Here is a 20688-nt window from a genome sequence, read left to right as displayed (position 1 = left end):
CATTTTCATTCCAGTGCAATTATAGAGAACCCCAAAATTGTCAAAAAATAAAAAATGTGTTAGGCAAAATGATAGGGCAGATTCATAAGTGCTGGCACTGGGAGGTGTAAATTACCTTTGCCCCCTGGTTCCAAAAACAGCTTAATCTCAAAAGAGGATATCTAATGGTACAGACCTCCTGCCATCTCAGAATTTTTGCTGGCACAAATCAGCTTCAGTTTATTGCTGCAGATTCATAAGAGACATGCTGGCAGACATGGCTGAGGGAATTTACTTAATAAGTGCATCTTCTGGCTTCACTCAACATTTTGCCTTCCCAGCTAGTGCTGTCCATTTTCTGGCAGATCTGCCCATTTGTGATCATTCTCTGTTTCCCTAAAGAAGGAAGTTATATCTGTTGTTCATCATTGAACCCATTCCTAATGTAATTTCCATTGTTGGGGCCCAGTATTTACGTTTGCACTAGCAGAAGCCAGCATAAACTCAAGCTGAATATAGACTCGTGTCTTTTAAACTAAAATTGAGTTCCCGCATAGGTCAACAGATACCTATTAAAAGAAACATGAGCTAGAGAAAAAGTTGTTCCTGTTTATGGAAAAAGGGAATGAAAAATATGTAGGTGATGGTATCTAAAAGCTTTTCAAGTATATTTACAGTCAATTGCTCAGCAGTGGTGGACTAGTCAATCCAACCCATGGGGTGTACAGCTAACTAACTAGATAAAAGTTGAGAGCTGCTGCTCAAAATGATTACATTTCCTTGTGTTTGAATAACCAGACAAGCTCCTTATATGACTGAAACAGAAATCCACCCAGTTTCATATAATGGAAATAAGGAGTATTAGACCTTCTCTGGCTAAGGTCACAAGAAAAATTGTCCTGATGTTCTTTATTTAAGTCCCTTGTGACAAAACTAAATAATTTGGTGCCATTTAACATAAAAAATAGTAGTCACTCAGGAAGAAGCATAAGAATGATCAGCAATATAAAGTTGCATTGGATTTATGAAGATAAATTAGCAATACTATTACATTCATTATACCCAGCTCTTAAAAATACTGTGATCTGCCACTTTAATAAACACGGTATGTTCATACTTCACTTATTTTAGTAAATAATACATACATATAAATAAATACAGTAATATGGAGAGAATCAGCTTCCTGGAAACATTCAATGAGTTGGGTTTTTTTTTTCATCCTGTAAATGTTCCCTTTTCAGGTGTAATGGTTGATAAAAACAAAAAAGTGTATTTCCTGGTAACTTAGGGGTTTGATTTTATTTGGTTATCAGATCATCGCAGTGGCCTCAATGGGAACATGTTAGTGTGATGCTTCCTGGGGATGCCCAGGGTTGTGAGGCACCTTGGTGCCACCTGCCCTTAGTGGGAATGAGCCTTCATGGGTCAGCTCCATGAATGCCCTGTCAATAGGCATTCTTCTTCGAGCAGTATCCCTGTGGGTGTACTCCACCTTAGGAGTGCTGCAGCATGCCTGGCCAGAAGCTTTTACTAGCAGTGGCTTTGACAGCTAGCTCGCACATGCGCAGAAGCGCTACACGCGCTAGGCAGCTAATGCGCATGTGTGAGATACGGTCACCTCAGTTCCTTCTCTGCCGCCGGCGGCATCGGTTGGAACCCACAGTGCACTTGCAGATTTCTCCTCAGAGAGACAGCTAGTCTTCTCCTTTACTTAGTTAGCCTTTTCATTATATTTTTATTATATTTTTACTATCCTTCAAAAAAAACAAAGACCAAGTGTCTCCCTCAAACACGGAGACTGGCGCGGGCTCCACGCCCTGTGCTTCCCCTTTCTTGCACCGAGGAGTTTCTTTTCTCTCAGCTTCAGCTCTAGCCTCCTCACATAAAGCTGAGAGATTTTTTTTTTCACAGATTTAAAAAAAAAATTCCTAATCTTTTTCACAGCATTCTCCCAAGCAGGGGCTTTGCTTTAAATGCTGTTTTCTCCTCACGGGCTGTCAATCACACTGCCAGGCTAGCACTCTCAGGCTATGTCCACACTACGGTTTTCTGCTGCAAGAGGCAATGCAAATGAAGTGCTGATTAGCATATTGTTATGCTTCATTTGCATAATCTCTATCTCCTCCCAAAACCCAACCACCCACCCAGTCCCTCTTCAGGGACCCATCTCACGAGACTATTCTATATCAAGAGATTGACCACTTGCTCCATATAAATGCAGTGGAAAGAGTTCCACAACAATATCAAAACACCAGCTTCTACTCCCAATATTTTCTCACGGAGAAGAAGTCAGGGCACTGGAGACCCATTCTCAGTCTGAGCTCTCAACAGATACATCCTGTTCCAACGCTTCAAGATGGTTACCCTCTCCACCATCATACCCTCCCTCAACAAAGACGACTGACTGGTGACTCTTGACCTCCAAGACGCGTACTTCCATGTGCCCATACACCCTGTGCACAGGAGGTACCCAAGATTCACTGCAGGGAGACATTTCCAGTATACAGTATTTCGCCTATCCATGGCACCAAGGGTTTTTTCCAAGGTCTTTGGCAGTTGTGATGGCCCACCTGCAAAGACAGGGAGTGTCAATTTATCCATATCTTGACGATTGCTTTATAAGGAACAAGTCATTCCAGGAGACTCAGGACTCAGTCACGACCATCATGTTGCTCCTCTGTTCACTTGGCCTTCAAATCAACCTCTCCAAATGCCAGTTCCAACTAACCCAAGTACTAGAATTTATAGGAGCTCAATTCGATTGCATCCATGTTATCGCATCCTTATCCCATCAGAGGTTCCTTGCAATATTACAACTAGTACAGCTTCACACCATGGCTTCACAACTTCCTGCCAGGGCATGTCTCCAGCTACTAGGCCATATGGCAGCAGCGACAACAGTTGTCCTGCATGCCAGATTACACATGAGGTCTCTACAACACTGGCTGAGCACAGTAAAGTGATGTTGGGTAAATAGCCTACACAAGCTGGTCTCACTTTCAAACATGGTCCAACACTCCCTCCAGTGGTGGTCAGAAGCACAAAATGTGTGCTGGGGTCCCCTTCCACAGGGAAGCCCCATAGTTCACCATTACCACAGATGCATCGCAACAAGGCTGGGGAGCTCACCAGGGTACCCTCACCACACAAACACAGTAGACCCACATGCAGGTCACAATGCACATCAATGTGTTCGAGCTTTGGGCAGCATAATATGCCTGCCAGCATTTTGTGAACCATATTTCCAACTTCACAGTGCAGATCTTTACGGACAACCAACCTGCAATGTTCTATATAAAGAGGCATGGAGGGGCAAGGTCCTACCCCCTCTGCAGAGAGGCAGTCTGTTTATGGACTTGGTGCATCACTCACAACATAATATAAATTGCCTCACATTTCCCTGGCAAAGACAATATAACCACAGAGGGTACATCTACACTAGCCCCCTAGATTGATCTAGGGAGGCTAATGAGGGCGACCAGAATTGCAAATCAAGCCTGGGATTTAAATATCCCGCGCTTGATTTGCATGTTCCCGGCCGGTCGCCATTTTAGAAATTGACTAGCCCGAAGTAACTGCCGGCGTCTACACACGGCAGTGAAATGGGATTCCGGAATAAAGCCCTAAATTGAATTAGGTGGTAAACCTCATTCCACGAGGAATACTACCTAATTCGATTTAGGGCTTTATTCCGGAATCCCGTTTCACTGCCGCATGTAGACGCGAGCAGTTACTTCGGGCTAGTCAATTTCTAAAATGGCGACCGTCCGGGAACATGCAAATCAAGCGCAGGATATTTAAATCCCGGGCTTGATTTGTAATTCTGGTCACCCTCATTAGCCTCCCTAGATAGATCTAATGGGCTATTGTAGACGTACCCAGACAGACTCCGCAGGAATTCTTCTGTGAGTCACGAAGGGGAACTAGACCCCTCATTCTGCATCAAATCTTTACACAATGGGGCTTCCTGCAGCTCAACTTGATGGCCACCAGTGCCAATAAAAAGTGTCCATGCTACTGTTTATGTGTGAGCATTGAAACACAATCCATAAGGGATGCATTCACGTTACACTGCAGGACAGCCCTACTATATGCTTTCCCCTCCATACCGCTTCTCCATCAAGTAGTCCCCAAGGTATGCTTAGACAATGCCAACGTCATACTGATAGCTCCAGACTGGCCGAGACAAACCTGGTATACGTATCTACCGCAAATGTCAGCCAACCACTCACGGCTCCCACATCTCCCACGGCTCCCACATCTCCTCACCCAATGTCGCGGTCGCCTTCAGCATCCTCATTTCCACACCCTGAACCTTCAGGCCTGGCTCCTCAATGGCTCACTTCACTAGAAGCAGAATGTACAGATGAAGTCCCAACATATCCTCCTTAGCAGTCGGAGAACATTCACTCGCAAAACTTACCTGTTCAAGTGGTGTCGATTCTTCACATGGTCTCACCTCCACAATCTTGACCCATCTTCCACTCAATTATCCGTGGTCCTGCAATACATAACCGAACTCAAAAACTCGGGGCTTATCTACCAATCAAACCTCTGGCTCCAGCCTGGGACCTCAGTTTGGTTCTGAGGGGCTTAACTCGTAAACCGTTTGAGCCTATGCCGACCAGCTCCAGGCTCCGCCTCTCCATGAAGGTGGCCTTACTAGTGGCAATCACATCTGTCAGGAGAGTCAGTGAAATTGCGGCTCTGATGGCAGACTCTCCTTTCACCACCTTCCATAAGGACAAGGTAGTCCCCCAGCCTCACCTTAAGTTCCTGCCGAAGGTGCCCTCTTCTTTTCACTGTAACAAACCCTATTAACTTACCAGTCTTTTTTCCCAAACCCCATGCCAACCAGACAGAGGCCATACTCCACACAATTGATTTATGGAGGGCAGTGCCATCTCGAGCCATTCTTGCTCCCCGGGCAACGGGCGCACGGCACATGCGCGGCTCCTCCCGCCAAAGCGTGCGGCTCCCCTTACAGCTGTAATCAGGTGCCACGCGGCCCCCGCCTCCGGGCTGTAACGGGTGCCATGCACGGCAGGGGTGGGGGCTGCACAGCGCCTGATTGCAGCTGTAAGGGGTGCCGCGCGCCTGGGGGCGGGGGCCGCACAGCACCCCTTACAGCTGCAATCAAGCACCCCCCATAGGTTGGCACCCCGGGCAGCTGCCTGGTTAGCCCCCCCCTTAATCCGGCCCTGACGGAGGGCCATTGTGTTCTACCTGGAAAGAACCAAGCAAATTCAGAAAACCAACAGGTTATTCGTATTAAACACCGAGCAATCCCAGGGACACCCCATCTCATCCCAGAGGATCTCAAAATGGATAGTGGATTGAATATGCTATTCTTATGCATTCTTTGGTAAAGAACCACCTGCAGAACCCGGGCAGCATCAGCAGCCTATGTACAGGGTATCTCCCTGTCCGATATATGCAAATCGGCCATCTGGTTCTCTACTCATACAGTCGCTGCTCACTATGCTCTGGACTCCTACATGTTCAGAGAAACTGTGTTTGGACATACAATCCTTACCATGGTCCAAAAGGACACGACACTGTCCAAAGCTCTCACCTCCAGTGGATAAACTGCTTGTAGTCACCTAAGGTGGAGCACCCACAGGGATACTCCTCGAAGAGGGATACTCACCCTCTGCAGTAACTCGATGTTTTTCGAGATGGGTGTCCCAGTGGGTGCTCCACCACCCACCCTTCCTCCCCTTTGTTTCGGTATTATTTCCATACTTTTCCGGGGCAGAGAAGGAACTGAGGTGACTGTACCTTGCGCATGCTCTTTAGCCGCCTAGCACGTGTAGCACTTCTGCACATGTGCAAGCTAGCTGTCAAAGCCACTGCTGGTAAAATCTTCCAGCCAGGTGTGCTGTAGCACCAAAACACCTAAGGTGGAGCACCCACAGGGACACCCATCTCGAAGAATGTCAGTTACTGCAGAAGGTGAGTAACCCTCACATACAAACAATGCCCTCCAGGCCCCCTCAGAACACGTTTCCTTTACATGTTACTAATGGGATATTTTAATCTTATGGGTGTCCCACTGCAATGCTTAGCCCCTGATCATTGAACACTCACAGAATTACCAGACCTGCTCCCAAAGGAGCAGAACACAGCAGCTTACCAGTTACATTATACTTAATAGACAGTTCTCATATTTGTCTTTAGTGATTGTAAGTATATGTTTATTTAACCAAGAACCGAGATTCAAATGATAGCAAGCAGAAATAATGGAAACAAGGATGGAATATAAGATAAAATCATAACACATGTACTAGACCCTAAACTTAATTAACAAAACACTGTCTTATTTAATTAAGTTTAACTCTAATGTATTTCCAGTATTTTTAGCCACGTCTGGCTGTAATTTTTTTTCACTAAGCAAGCATATAGTTGAACAGCCTACTTCTTCAATGAAGGACCACCGGTGTCTCCTTGTATTTTCCTTATATAGCAGACTGATTTTTTATCTTAGTCATAAACCAAAAACCCTCATGTTGTTTGTTCATTTTTGTAGATTTTGTGATCACCTTTTGAGTTTTCATTCTTGATTAGCTGTTGATTTTGCATGCAAATAAACTTCTGCTGTAAGATACACCTTAGCTACCCTCAGAGACATTCTGGTGACCTGTCTTATGTACCGTACGAACACAATTTTCAGTATATGTACATAATTCCTCACATACTATGCATTTTGCAACATCTGTGATGGGGAGTGTGACAAAGGCTTTCAGTAGAGACCTTACTTGACACTTTTGGGCAAACTACTATGTGGCTATCAGATTTAGGGGGATCCCTGTAAACCTTTTTCATGCCTGTGTCCTCTGCCATTTGGCATATAGAGATTCCTGAGTCAAAGTTGGTAACTGCACTTGTGATGGTGTTGAATCTTTGCCAGTTGAGACCTCGCATTTTTCTATTGTATTGTCAGCCAAAAAAAGGGCATCTAATATGAGCATTTAAAAATTATTCCTTCTTTTGTTTCAGAAAGAAATACAGGCAGTCCCCGGGTTACGTACAAGATAGGGACTGTAGGTTTGTTCTTAAGTTGAATTTGTATGTAAGTTGGAACTGGTACATATTGTAGGGGAAACTCTAGCCAAACATTTCTCCAGAGCTCAGTTTTATTCTCCCACACCTCACTTCCCTCAGTCCTTTATTCTCAAGCTGAGGTGTCTGCTGAGAAAAGCCACTCCGCGTCTCCCTGGTCTGCTGGCGGGGGCGCTAGCTTCGCGTCTCCCTGGTCGTCTGGGGGGAAGCAGCTAGTGCGGGGTTGCCTCACCCCGTTTGTAAGTAGGGATCCGATGTAAGTCGGATCCATGTAACCCGGGGACTGCCTGTATAGCTAGCAAACTTAGTTTCTAATCTCTTTTTCTTTTACAGTCTTTTTCTCTGGTGTATGTTTTGATACAGTATGTAGATCCTTCCATGGATATAAAATGTATATCTATGGCTGTGGATAGCCACAGATATAAATTGGATAGCCGCAGAGCTCTGTTGGGAACTTCAGTGGCAAAAGCAGCAGCACGTCGGGCCACCACTCTCCAGTGTGTCTGTATTGCTCCCTAGCCATGCCTCCTGGGCAGGCATCAAGTTCATTGACAGCTGTCCCTGGTCATGATAGTGTGTGCAAATGGCGCACATGCCTTCAGCCAGGAGATGCAGACCCCTGCAGGGATGGGTCTCCTATCTGGGAGTATGTGAGCTACTTGTTCACACTAGTGCAACTAGGGACAGCTGCTGGTGAGCCTGGTGCCCATCCCAGAAGTTGGGGCTGGGAGCTGTACAGCCATGCCAGAGTAGCTGCCCATGCGGGGCACTAGCCCAACATGCTGCTGCTTTTGCAGCTCCCAGTAGAGCCCTGAAGCTCTGCAACTGCAGATACCCAATTTATATCCATAGGGATACCTGTATCTGCAGATATAAATGTTGTGAAACTATTGTGCATTGTTTCAGATATCATATTTGACTTGGAGAAATAAAATCCTGTCTATTCTCTAATACATAAAATATTCAATGTATCAAATTCTTGCTTCTGTAATGTTAATGGACCCCATCCTCAGCTGGTGTAAGTCAGCATAACTGTTGATTTCAAAGGACTTCAAAAAGATTTCATTGCCCATCAACTTTAACCTACACAATTTCTTTAATTACTGTCTGGGTGTGGGTGTACTGTATTTCCCAACTTTCCAAAAACTGAGCTAGCTAAACAGAACTTTCTGTGGAGAATTTCATCCTGAGTGCTTATAAATCAGTGACTCATAATGTTCATGACAGTATCACTTAGAGTAGACATAACAATATTTTCATTCTCCAGCTTTGTTTTTGTTGCTTCAACAATTATAATTATTGTACTTCTCCCTCTCACTTCAATAATAATTTTGATTATGTTAAAATGCTAAACAGGACTGTATATTCATGGCTTGTCGCAGATACAAGACACTTTGAATGAAGTGCTTGCCAAACAGAAAGCAGAAAGGGATGTCCTAGCTAAAAAATACAGGTAAGTGGAATGTAAAGCATGGTATTTTGGAATATTTATTTTATAAAAGCAATACTGATGGATCTTGTTAGAAGGCCAGCAAGCAACATAAAGGTAAAACTGTGTGATCCTGACTAGGGATGTAAGTGACTAGTTGCTTTCCCTTCACCTTGCTGCCTCTATCAGAGGCAGTAGTTGGGGAACAGGAGCCAGTGTGGGGGGAGCTGGCTTAAAAGCCGGTTCCCCCTGGCACCATCTCCGCAGGAGGCAATGGGATAGTGGGGACTGAGCGTGAGCCAGAAATCATCTGATTCCTGGCTCATGCCCCGTCCCAGATGCTGCGCCTCTGCTTTTTAAATGTATTAAGAGCCGAGATTTAAAAGGCTGGTACACAAATGCGGGAAGGGGGGTGGGGAAGAAGGCTGTGTGAGCTGGGAATCCCTCCTGCTGCATTTTAGCCTTTTAAATGTATTAAGAACCAACAGTCTCTTAATACATTTAAAAGGCAGAGCTGCAGTGGCTCCCCCGCTTATTGACTAATTGACTAGTCCATGGAAAATCCATCAACTAGTCAATTAGTTGATTAAAAATTTAACATCCCTAGTCCTAATTCAGTTTTTTATTAATAACTTTCATTGGAATCAGTGGTTTTTGTGCCTGAGAATTAAATAAATAAAAGCTTAAATAAAAAGGCAGATACAAGGTGAGAAAAAAGGATATGACGGAAGATCAGAAATTGATGAACAGGGATATTAGACTAATTACCCAAGGTCACAGGGGAAATCTGTGTCATGGCTTGTTTCCACTACTGGGTGGATTGACACTGCGGCGATAGATCCATCAGTGGTCAATTTAGCAAATCTAGTGAAAATTCACTAAATCAGTTGCCAAATGCACACCCATTGATTCCAGTACTCCATCAGAATGAGACGCATAAGGTATGTTGACAGGACAGTTTCTCCTGTTGACCCAGTGCAGTGTAAACACTGCAGGTAGTCAACCCAAAGTATGTCAACTCTAGCTATGCTATTCACTTTAGGTCAACTTTAGCCTATATTGTAGACATGCCCTCAGTGTCAGGGATTGTACCTAGTTCTCCCGACTCTAATAGAAATAATCAAATGGAAGGGCAAAGCTGGTATGCAATTAATTACATTCCCAACACCTCAAAATATTTTTCAGTTTAGTGCTAAAGAACAGTGGCTCTCAACCTTTCCTGTCTGTTGGCTCATGGCTGCAGACTCTGACTCTAACTGCTGGGTTTGGGCATCCATTTACAGTCGTGACAACTTGTTTGGACCACAATAGCAATAAGACTGAGTCTAGTGCAAGAAGGACAGACCTAGAAGCACAACTATAACCACTAGAAGCATCAGATTCTCCCAGATTCAGGCAGAGGCAAGGCGTAGTGGCCTCCTGTGCAGTGTACTTCTGTTGTCTTACAGTGGATGCAGAGTAGAACAAAGCAGCACAGCTGTATCAGTTCTGGTAGAGCTTGTGCGTAGAAATATAAGATGGACTGGGACACACAGAGATGGATGTCATCCACATGGATAATTGGCTGTGGGAATGAAGGGAGAAGAAAAGAGGTTCTCTGCAGCCCCACTGCCCAGCTACAGTGATGTCTGCTTATTTGTCATCTGCTGAATTCATGCAAGCAGATCTAGCTCATCAGCAACTCACATCTGACAAAGCAGACTGGCACCTTCAATGCCACCTGTGCTTCTGCTGTGGTGAGCTTGGTCACACTGTCTCAGCCTGCCCAGTACATACTCCAAAAAGCATAGGGATACTAGCTATCCCAGGTATAGTGCAGAGGAAATGGCAAGGACCTTGAAAGGAGAGAACTTCCCTATAACCTGTTTCTTTTTGAGAGACACCCTAACAATTTGTAGATGCTATTCACCTGCATATCCTAGGGGATCCCCCAATGGATTCTCCTGCAACAGGCCTCATTGATTTTGGAGCAATGGACAATTTTAGAGATGCAAATATAGCTCAGGCCCTACAGCCCTCTTTCCCCCCACGCTTGTTATGAAAGGCCATATCCAACACAATTGAATCTATTGATAATTCCCCACTGTCTTCAGGTCCAGTAGTGGATGAGACTGTCTTCCTGGATGTTTTTTTGCAAGAACATAGAAATAGTACAGTTTAGTGTAATCCATTCCTCGTTCCCCCCTAATCCTTGGTATCTTCTGGTCTACCTGACATGATCCACTTGCTTGCTGTCAATAGAAGAAGGTCACTTCCCTTTCGAATTCTTTCGACAACATGGCAGATACTAGTGAACCTTTCATACAGACCAAAGGAGGCTCATGTAGTATATTCAGGAGGGGAACTATGGCACTTACTCTCCCTACTATGTTGACATCTTTGAGAAGAATGCAAAAAAATTCTCCCCCACATCATGACCTCAACTTCCCCATAAAACTGAAGCTAAGGGAAAAAATATTATTTGGATGCACACATGTAATGTAGAAGTCAGAATTGGTGGTGATGAAAGAATAACTTTAAGAAAACCTGTCTTGAAGGTTCATCTGCAAGTTTACTTCACCAGCAAGTGCCTTTTTGTTAAAAAATAAGGTCAGTCTCAGTCTCTGCACTAAACTTGAGAAGTGTGCATTCAGTCAGAACTCACCTGAGTTCCTGGTTTTGTATGCCTCCAGAAGTCATCAAGATGAATCAACTTAGGGTCCAGGCTATTTGCCATTTGGAAATTCCCTGCAGTGTGCGTAACATACACTGTTTTTTAGATTTCTCCCATTTCTACTAGCGGTTCATATTCAATTTTTCAAAGGAAGGCATGCCCCTCACTGCTCTACTCTGGAAAAATGCCCAGCCCACATTTGAGCAGTTGAAACTTGCCTTTACTACCACTTCAACATACATACTGACTTTGTGGATGCTCAGTAGCTCAAGCAAAGCTTGAAAGAAAAATTAGGGGGTGTGGTGCTCAGCACCCAGAGGGCTAGCCAGGACAGATGCTCTAGTGGCCCTGGGGCTGTCCTGCCTGACAGCTGTTGAGGTGAAATAGGGGTGAGACCCACAGGCACAGTGTGGGAATAGGGCTTCTGGGGAGGGAGCACAGTCAGTGCAGGCCACCCACTGGTAAAACCAAAAGTCAGCAGTGTCAGCACCTATGCATAGAGCACATCCACATTTAAATCCGCAAAAATGAGCCATGGATATCCACATCCACATCTGCGGCAGTGTTCCCGGTAAGCTGAGTGCTTGGGTGGCAGCCTGGGAGAGATTCAGGTGCTGCCCAACTGATTAGGCGAGTGCCCACAGCTGCCCAAAGCTGATAGCATGTGTTTTTATTGGGGGTGCACATTCACACTTTCCTTGGTATACATAACAAAATTTATTCTGCCTATGGATGGAAAAATTAGAGGGAACACTAATCTGTGGATGCAGATATCTATGGATATAAATGGATAGCCATAGATTTGCAGGGTTCTACCTATGCATTCCAATAGTGGCCCATCCAAACATGATGCAGGCTTGTATTGTGGAAGCTGATTTGGGCAGTCCTCTTCCCAGAGGCATGGATTGAAGCAAATACAGCACCTCATCATGTATTACTCAAGAAAACTCACCCATGCTGAGTGAAACTAGGATATTTAGGGTAAGGAGTTCCTTACAATTAAGACCACTTTCAAAGAGTGGTAACATTATTTGGAAGAGCTCACCAACTGGTCCAAGTACTTACCAATTATAAGAATTTGGACTCCTTGCATAGGACCAAGGCTGTAAATCAGGGATCACTCCAGTGTGTCATATTCTCCTGGTTCAACTTTGCCTGGAAATCAGAAATGGCAAGGCAGACACGTTGTCCCAAAGATATGGCTCCGACATACAAAACTCCAGTTCAGAACCAGCCCGTATTCACAAGTCCGATAATTTTTTTAGTCAAATGTGCTGCCAGAACCTCCTCAGCCACTTTCCCTCTGTTTCCAAAATTCAACCTAGCTAGATGGCCATTGTAAACCAAATACTACAAGATACCCAGGAGAGGATCATGTTCAGAAGGGACTGTATGTATGTTCTCTCAGGACCTGTGAAAAGGGTAGATCTTCAAATGGGAGATGACTACACTCTGTTAGGACACTTATGGCAATATAAAACTCTCCAATTTATTGCCCTATCTCTTTTGATGGCCCCAAATGCACTCCATGATAGCAACTTTTGTATCTTCCTGCACCAAGATCCCACACCAGAGAACCTGTAGTCTTCTCCAACCTGGACACAGCATCTTAGCTATGGGAGGCCATTTCCTTGGATTTTATGATGGGATTACCAGAATCCAAACAAATTTTTAGCCCGTTTGTTCGGTATTTTTTGGGAGACCATCTGGCAACCCTAACAGGCAGAGTTTAGGCAAGCAGCTCCAGCCAGCTTCACAGGAGTGGGAGGGAATGACCTCAGGCCAACTCTGCATGGTATCCCATTTCCCTAGTCTAGAGGGATAACCCAGAAAGATTTATGTATCCTCTGTGCATTGGCCTCTGGTGATACAAGGATAGAAGATTGGCCAGTGACTGATTCAGTTTCTCAGTTCCTCTGCTACAGATGCAAAGTAAATCAAGACTATTACAGGAATTTCAATGGTTCCAATTTTGCCTCCAGGGTGAAAAGGAACCTCCAGGGTTCCAATTTTGCCTCCAGGGTGACCTCCTCAGGGTTTCCCTGCATATACTGCTTATTATGCATAAGGATTAGGATTTGAACCATAAATTTTACAAACAATAAAAAGGTTATTCAATGTTTGGGCATTGGCAGAGTCTTTTTTTAAAGTATATATATATATATTTAGAGATTACACACCCTAATACTTCTTTGTATTTTGTATTCTGAATTAATCTTTTGCTTGTTTTTATTTCCAATAGGGCTTCAGTGGAATCTTTTAAACAAGGACCATTGAGGGAACAACTAGTTAAACTTGCCTCTAGGCAAAAGAGTCTTTTGATTGTGGCACAAAACCAGAAAGAACTAGGCCATAAAATAAGAAACTATAGGAATGCAAAGCAATGCAATCTTTATAGGCAAAGAAACAAAATGAAATCTTTATGGGCAAAGAAACAAATCTCAAACTCAGGTATTTCTTATGAAAGGGATGACAGAGATGATCTGACTGTTGATAAAAGAGTGCATCATGATGTAGTTACAGTAAACATGGAACCTTATGCCAAATTGACTAATGGAAACCCTGTAGAAGGCACATTTTCAGATCAGGAATACAGCCAACATCCAAACAGCTGCTTGGATGAGACAGGAGCAAATGAAGAGACAAGTACAAGCAAAGAGGTTTCTTCCCATGCTTTGACATATGAAAACAGGGTTAGAGAATATATTTTTGATAATATGTCAGGACCTATAGATACTACAGAAATGATAATGTCGTCTTCAGAACCTATTATTTGCACTACTCAAACAAAGTGTTCACAGCAAGAACAAAATAATTATATAGCAATTCCAGTACAAGTAAGCAAGTCACCAAATCCCACTCCAGTAACCAGCTCATTAAATATTTCAGAAGCTGAAAGCTTTGTTATCACTAATAATACCCATCAGTCAACCGCTGATTGTCAGCAGGTTCCTACTGGTAAAACTCTGCAAAGATATGGACATAGAAATGAAGCTTCCCAGAAGCAAGCAATAGTAGTGTCAGAATCTGCAGAAATCGCTCCTTTTACTCTTCAGCAAAATATCTTCCAAAATAATAGGATTTCACATAATGCTACAGGTCTGGTGTCATGTATACCTTATCCAGTAAACATCAGTCAAAATTCTTCTTCCCAGTATTCCAATAATCAGGATAGTGAACAACTGCAATTGAACTGCAGAGGAAATCGAAGGAGAAAAAATCGACTGAAAGATCTGCTTCAACTAGGAAAGATTAAGCCAGGAGAAAATGTTCTAGAATTCAAACTGCAGGTAACTGATTTATTGCCAAACTAATGTAATTATTAGAAAAAATGAAAAGAAATAAACCACACTTGAGAAATCCTAGGACTGGAAGGAACCTCAAGAGGTCATCTAGGCCAGTCCCCTGCACTCTAGGCAGGATTAAGTATTATATTGACCAGGAGTCTGCAACCTCTGGCTCATGAGCCAAATATGGCTCACTTAGGAGCCAAATATGGCTCATAGCTCAAGTTCAGCCCTCTCTCAATTCCTTCTCCCCGCAATGGGGAGCCCATGCTGGCAATCCAGTCTCACGTCCCCTGCAAGATTGGAGCCAGTGCTGGCTTCCTGCGGTGGGGAGGGGTGAAGAAAGCCCCGAACCTCATTGTGCGATTGGGAAAGAAGCAGAGCCACAAATGGCTCCGCGAGCACTCACCCTCCCCTCTCCCCTTCCTTCAGCTGAGGGAACAGCAGCTCACCGGTGTGCTGCCTGGAGGCTTTTTCCGCTGCTCCACTGGTCAGAATCTGGCCAATGGAACAGTGAGAAGCCATGCCTGAGATAGGGAGCCTGAGAGCAGCTCAAGGCTCAAAAGCAAGTAAGTGCTGCCCAGACCCTGCACCCCAACCTGCTCCTGCCCCCTCCTCCTTGGCAAGACACCCACACACTGCTCCTGCACTCTCCTGCTGGCCAGACACCTTATCCAAAGCCCGCTCCTGCCCCCTATCCATTGGTTAGACCCTACCCCCAGCCTTCTCCTTTCCCTTGGCCAGACACCCTACTCCTAGCCTGCTCCTGCATCCTACTTCCTATCCAGATCCTGCACCCCCATCTCTATTCTACTCACTGGCAGCTCTCTCCCATCCACTGGAGCCCTCATTTTTGGCCCCACACCAGAGCTTGGGAGGGGGCACAAAATCTACTAACCCTGGAACCCCAGAAAAGTTAATCTGGCCTGAGGCCTTGGACCTCAGTCCTCCCTGTCCCTCCCCGCTATGGGGCTGGAGCACCAGGGGAGTGAGGTATCTCAGCTGGGGGCCACATCAGTGAGGGTTGGGGATTTTAGGAGGATTTTTTTCTTTGCTTCTCACTTGTATGGTTCCTGACTGATTTTTCTGTGGGTCAGTGGCCCCCAACCCAAAAAATGTTCCCTGCCCCTGCCATAAATAAAGACAATGTTGAAACATTTTGTGTTGGACATAATATTATCCTTTACTTAAAATGAAGTTTGGTAAACTAATATGAGAAAGTAAAAGTGCCCAGCCCCCATCTGGTCACAGCATCCTGTCCCCGGCCCTGACAGGACAGGCCCCACAGTCTGGCCCCCATCTGGCCACAGGAAAGGTTGGCGATGGTAACCCTCCTCCTGCTGCAGCACAGGTCAGAGAGGAGGTCACAATCCAGCTGACGTGATCCTTGCCTAGCCTCCTGTTCAGCTACTGCTGCCCAGGTGCAGCAGCCTACCTTCAGCCAGGTAAGAAAATCCAGCTCCAGGGTCCCCCAACCCATACTCTACTTCCCATCCCAGTGCCCTGCCCTGAGCCCCTCATATACTCTAACCCTGACTCCTCCATACCCACAGCCACAAACTGCACCCCCAGCAGCAGCAGAAGTCCCTTTAAATAAAGTCTGTAAGTACAGTTGTTTCATTTATGCTGTTACTAATCATTATGTCAATTATCAGTAACATTAAGTTGTATATTTTCAGTCATGCAAATGGGTATTCTTATATACTGGCTTTCTGTTGACCACTTATTCTGGATTTTGATGTAGTTTGGCTTTTTGATTTGAAAAGGTTGCCGACCCCTGATCTAGACCATCCCTAAACTGCTCTTAATATTTTCCACTGACGGAGATTACCTAACCTCTCTATGCAATTTATTCCACTGCTAAACTACTCTGGCAGTTGAGAAGTTTTTCCTAATGTCTAACCTAATCTTTCCTTGCAATTTAAACCACTGCTTCTTGTCCTATCCTTACAGATTAACCAGAACAATTTACCTACCTCCTCCTTGTAAAAGCCTTTTAGTTACTTGAAAATTGTTATCGTATCCCATCTGTCTTTTCTAAACTAAAAAACAAACTTTTTTCAATCTTCCCTCATAAGTCATGCTTCTAGACCTTTAATCATTTTTATTAAATATATCGATCATTGTTCTGTACCAGAGCAGTCCGAGTATTACATTAATCTGTAAATATTGAAATAAACTTCTGTCTGAATAGCCAACTCTAGTAGTCACCCTTATCCACTCTACTGATTGAGTTATTCCTCGGTGAATCTTGCTTGGAGACCTGAGGTTGCTGGAAAAGGGCTAAATGACCACCAGTTTATTTTTCCCACACAATTATATTTTAAAGTTGGAGGTGGGCTAAAATCCTTCTAACATACTAGACAAAAGACTATTTCAAACACACAGTATTAGAAAAACTAATACTACAGATAGGTGCCAGTCTTCAGTGCTTATAGAGGGATAGTCTGAACTTCTCAAACCTATAAAGAAAAAAAGGGCTGTTGCCCTTTTTGACCAGAGCAGTTATCCAGTATTCAAGTTGTGTTGGTAGTTTCTGTTCAGAGAAGAAACAGATGAGACTCAAGTATTTCTTTAATGCACTCCTGTTTATTTACAAAGAATGTACATGAAGTCCGACTTTCCTGAACACAATAGGAATCAAACAACTGAAGACAATTTTGCCCTTTTTTGTTTTGTTTTAATTTTGTTAATTTCTAAGCCTCTTTCCAGCCAGCACTCTTCCCTAAAGCACTTTTTAGAGCTTTTTCTTATGGCTACACTACAAGTGGAACTCCCTTCCAAGTGTGCTCCTGTGGTGGTTTTGGTGCTGCTTCCATATGCACAGCTGCAGTGAAGTCAGTCTGCCACCTGGTGCCTGTTTTCAGTACATCAAAATCCCCTTGGATTGCATGGCCTGAAGCCCAGGCTTGTATACATTCTGTTTATTGGGTGATGTTTTCCCTTCAGCTATTACTAAACACAGTAAGCTGGTGTGATTGCCCAACTCCTAGCATAACAGTATTTTAATTTAGGCCATCTCTATAAAGCATTTTTTAGTGAAAAATGTGTCACTCGGGATGTGTAAAAAGAAAAAAAACACCTTTGAATGACAAAAGCTTTAATGATGAAAAGCACCAAGTTTGGACAGTGCTTTGTCTCATCAAAAAAACTACTGCCCCTAGTTGGGAATTATTTCATTTTATTGGCAGGAGAGCTCTCTCCTGGCAACAAAAAGCAGCTATACTGTGCACCTGACAGTGGTGAGACTGCAGCAACACAGCCATTTGATTGTAAGGTGCACAGAATAGACATAGTTTAGAAATGTGTTCAAGAGCTTCCTTAATCTCTTTATTAAGTATCTTCAGCACATAACAGTGAATGTTTATTCAATATTTACAGATCAGCTTTTAATAAGATTTTCTATCAGGAGTCTTCTAAGAAAGTGTTACAGTGGGTGAAATGCTTTTCTGCCAAACCATGTAACAAATAGCAGCATTCAGAATATTGTATATAGATCAGCTTTTGGTCACTTTTTTATGATCTGTTTATCATTTACTGTCATTGCTAGCAGCAAAATAGATTATTCTATTCTAGCATTATTCTAATCAGAGATAGAGCCAAGCTGTAGAGTTGAGAACTGAAGTCAGTCTTCCTCAAGGTGCTGGGATTTAAGCCTCATCTACACTACAAAGTTTTGTTGCCAAAAACTGTGTTTTGGTGACAAAACAATGGGAGCCTGCACTACAATGCAACCTTTGTTGTGAAAAATGCCACACCAAACTCTGCCACTTGGACAACCATGGAGCTGGTGGATTTTATTAGTAAATGGGGAGTAGTGACCCACAGGAATTGGTACACGTTTGGGCAAATTTCTCGACGCTTATGTGAAAAGGAATATGATTGGGACTCACTGCAATGCAGACCAAGATAAAGGAGCTGAGGCAGGTGTATCATATGGTGAGGGAGGCAAACTGTTACTCCCATGTTGTGCTTAAGACCTGCTTTTTCTATAAAGAGTTGGACACTGTCCTCAGTGATGACCCTACCTCCACCAACAAGAGTCTTATGGATATTTCAGATGGCATGGAGGCAGCAGAAAGAGCATCAAATTTGGAGAGTGAAATAATAAATGACATGGTTGAGCTAGACAAAGATGTGGCGCTCCCAGCAAGGTCGTCCAATAGGGTAGGCTAGGAACTATTCTCAACTTCTGAGTTGCATAGCCAGTCTGAGTAGCTGTTCTCCAGGAAGCAGGAGATGAGATGCGGATTAAGTGGCTCTGGTGTGCAGAGCTGAGTTTAGAGTACAGAAAAGTTGGAGGCAAGCTACGTTGTGGTGAGCAAGACATTGTCCTGTATAACTAATCAGTATGGCCAAGCAGAGTGATGATGCACACTGAAATCTTGATGGAATCCTCCAGAGAGATGTTCTAGAAAGTTTCACAGAGGTACTTATTATTCTCCTTTGAGTGGTATCTCTGTGGGTGCTCCACTCAGGTGTCAGTGTGTCCTCGCATCAGTGATTGGACCCCCTTCATGCATGCCTTCAAATTCTAGGGCACCTGGCAGTCACCATATATGTAGTATGGTTTGCAAGACTCCACATGCGGTGCTTACAGGAATGGCTAGCAAATGTGTACATTCTACATCAACACAGCCTAATCAGATGAATGATGATTCTCCTGTTAGTACTCTCTCTGATAGTGGGTATGCTCAGGTGGTCACATTGCAAGACACGTCTGCACATCAACATACGAGAGCTCAGAGCAGTTCGCAGTGCCTGTCTCCATGTCCTTCCGATAATTTGCCGCAAAACCATTTGTGTCCTCATGGATAACACACCCTTCATGTTTTATATCAACTGACAACAGGGTGCCCAATCATGCTCATTATGTGTCGACGTGATCAGGTTTTGGAACGGCTGTATAACAAACAACAGAACGCCAATGGTGATATACCTACTGGCCAACAGAACATTATGGAAGATACACTGAGCAGACATTTTTCAGAAGAACACGAATGAGAGCTCAACCCCATGATCTTACACTGCATAGTCCATCAATGAGGATTTCCAACAGTAGATCTCTTTTCTCCCAGAGCCAAGCAAATGCCCATATTTTTGCTCCAGGGTGGGTCTGGGCAGGAACTCTCTGGAAGATGCATTTCTCCTACCATGGACAGCTCCACTTCTATATGCCTGTCCACCAATTCCCCTGGTTCCCAGGGTAATTCACAAGATCTTGCAAGGGTAATTCACATCACCCCATCCTGGCCCAGACATCATTGGTTCCCTTACCTACAGTACCTCTTGAGCCATGAACCAATACCTTTCTCAATCCTTCCCAACCATCTGTCCCAACATCAGGGACAACTCTGCCACCCCAGTCCCTGAATGCTCAGGCTCACTGCATGGTTACTCCATGGTTCCAGTGTGAACTACCCTGCACTCCCCAGGTGAATGCCCTATCCCCTAAGTCCCTCCAGAACCCACCCCATCTCCTTACCTTCAGCAGGTCCCTTCTCCTGCCTTCCTAATGCGGGCTGCCCTAGGAAGGGAGCTGGCTCCCCCTAAAATTATATAGCCACTGGTCTTCACCTCACGCCTCAAGACAATGTAATGCCACCATTCAGTGCTGGTTTCCCTACCCCCAAAAGCTGCTCTGTGAATGCCAGAAGCAATGCTAAGTTGCTGATGTCCACATTGCACAGAATGCCTAGTAACTGCGAGTCTTCCTCAGTCAGAAACTTCAAGAATAACTGTGTGATGTCCTCACAGCACTGAACAGAGCATAGGAGAGAAGTATAGGAGCCATCCTCTCTCACTGAAGATGCTGGAATGCACAGTAAAGAATGGCGGATGGCAAAGAAGTCAGGAACCATTGGAGGGCTGAGACAGAAAGCAGTGCCTGACAAGAAGTTTTGCGCAATCCCAAGATGTGCCGCACTCTGTTCCACATTCTCAAAATGCCTAAAATGACAGATAGTGTTGCTAGGCACTGTGGGATACATTCCCATGGTGCATTGCTCACACTGTTGACAATAGTACCTCCAGTGTGAACACAGTCTGCCAACAGAGGGAGCAAGTATGAATACACTTTGCTGACTTTGCTTTTGTCGATTTTTTTCATATCATTGTTAGTTTTGTCAGCAAAAATTGGTAGTGTAGACAAGCCCTACTGTGTTCCAGTTTAGACATTCTATAGAGATGGAGCCAAGCCACAGATTTTGGAGAAGGTGGGCCACTGTTTTCCTGTCAGGCCCATCTCTTGTTCTAATACAGTGGTCACTAACCGGTCA

General features: G+C 44.3%; 1 protein-coding gene across 1 annotated transcript in view; it reads left to right on the top strand.

Annotated features, from left to right (window-relative positions):
* Positions 1–20688, top strand: part of ANKRD31 (ankyrin repeat domain 31) — a 147033-nt gene that overhangs the window by 91819 nt on the left and 34526 nt on the right. Inside the window, exons 22-23 of the mRNA XM_089779540.1 lie at positions 8398–8494; positions 13366–14413. Of these exons, the coding sequence (XP_089635666.1) occupies positions 8398–8494; positions 13366–14413 (1145 nt within the window). The remainder of the gene's footprint in view (positions 1–8397; positions 8495–13365; positions 14414–20688) is intronic.

The sequence above is a fragment of the Pelodiscus sinensis genome, chromosome 6 (assembly GCF_052426305.1).
Source record: "Pelodiscus sinensis isolate ZL-2025 chromosome 6, ASM5242630v1, whole genome shotgun sequence".
Lineage (NCBI taxonomy): Eukaryota > Metazoa > Chordata > Testudines > Trionychidae > Pelodiscus > Pelodiscus sinensis.
Note: the sequence above shows the minus strand (reverse complement) of the source record. Positions and strands in the feature narration are given on the sequence as shown.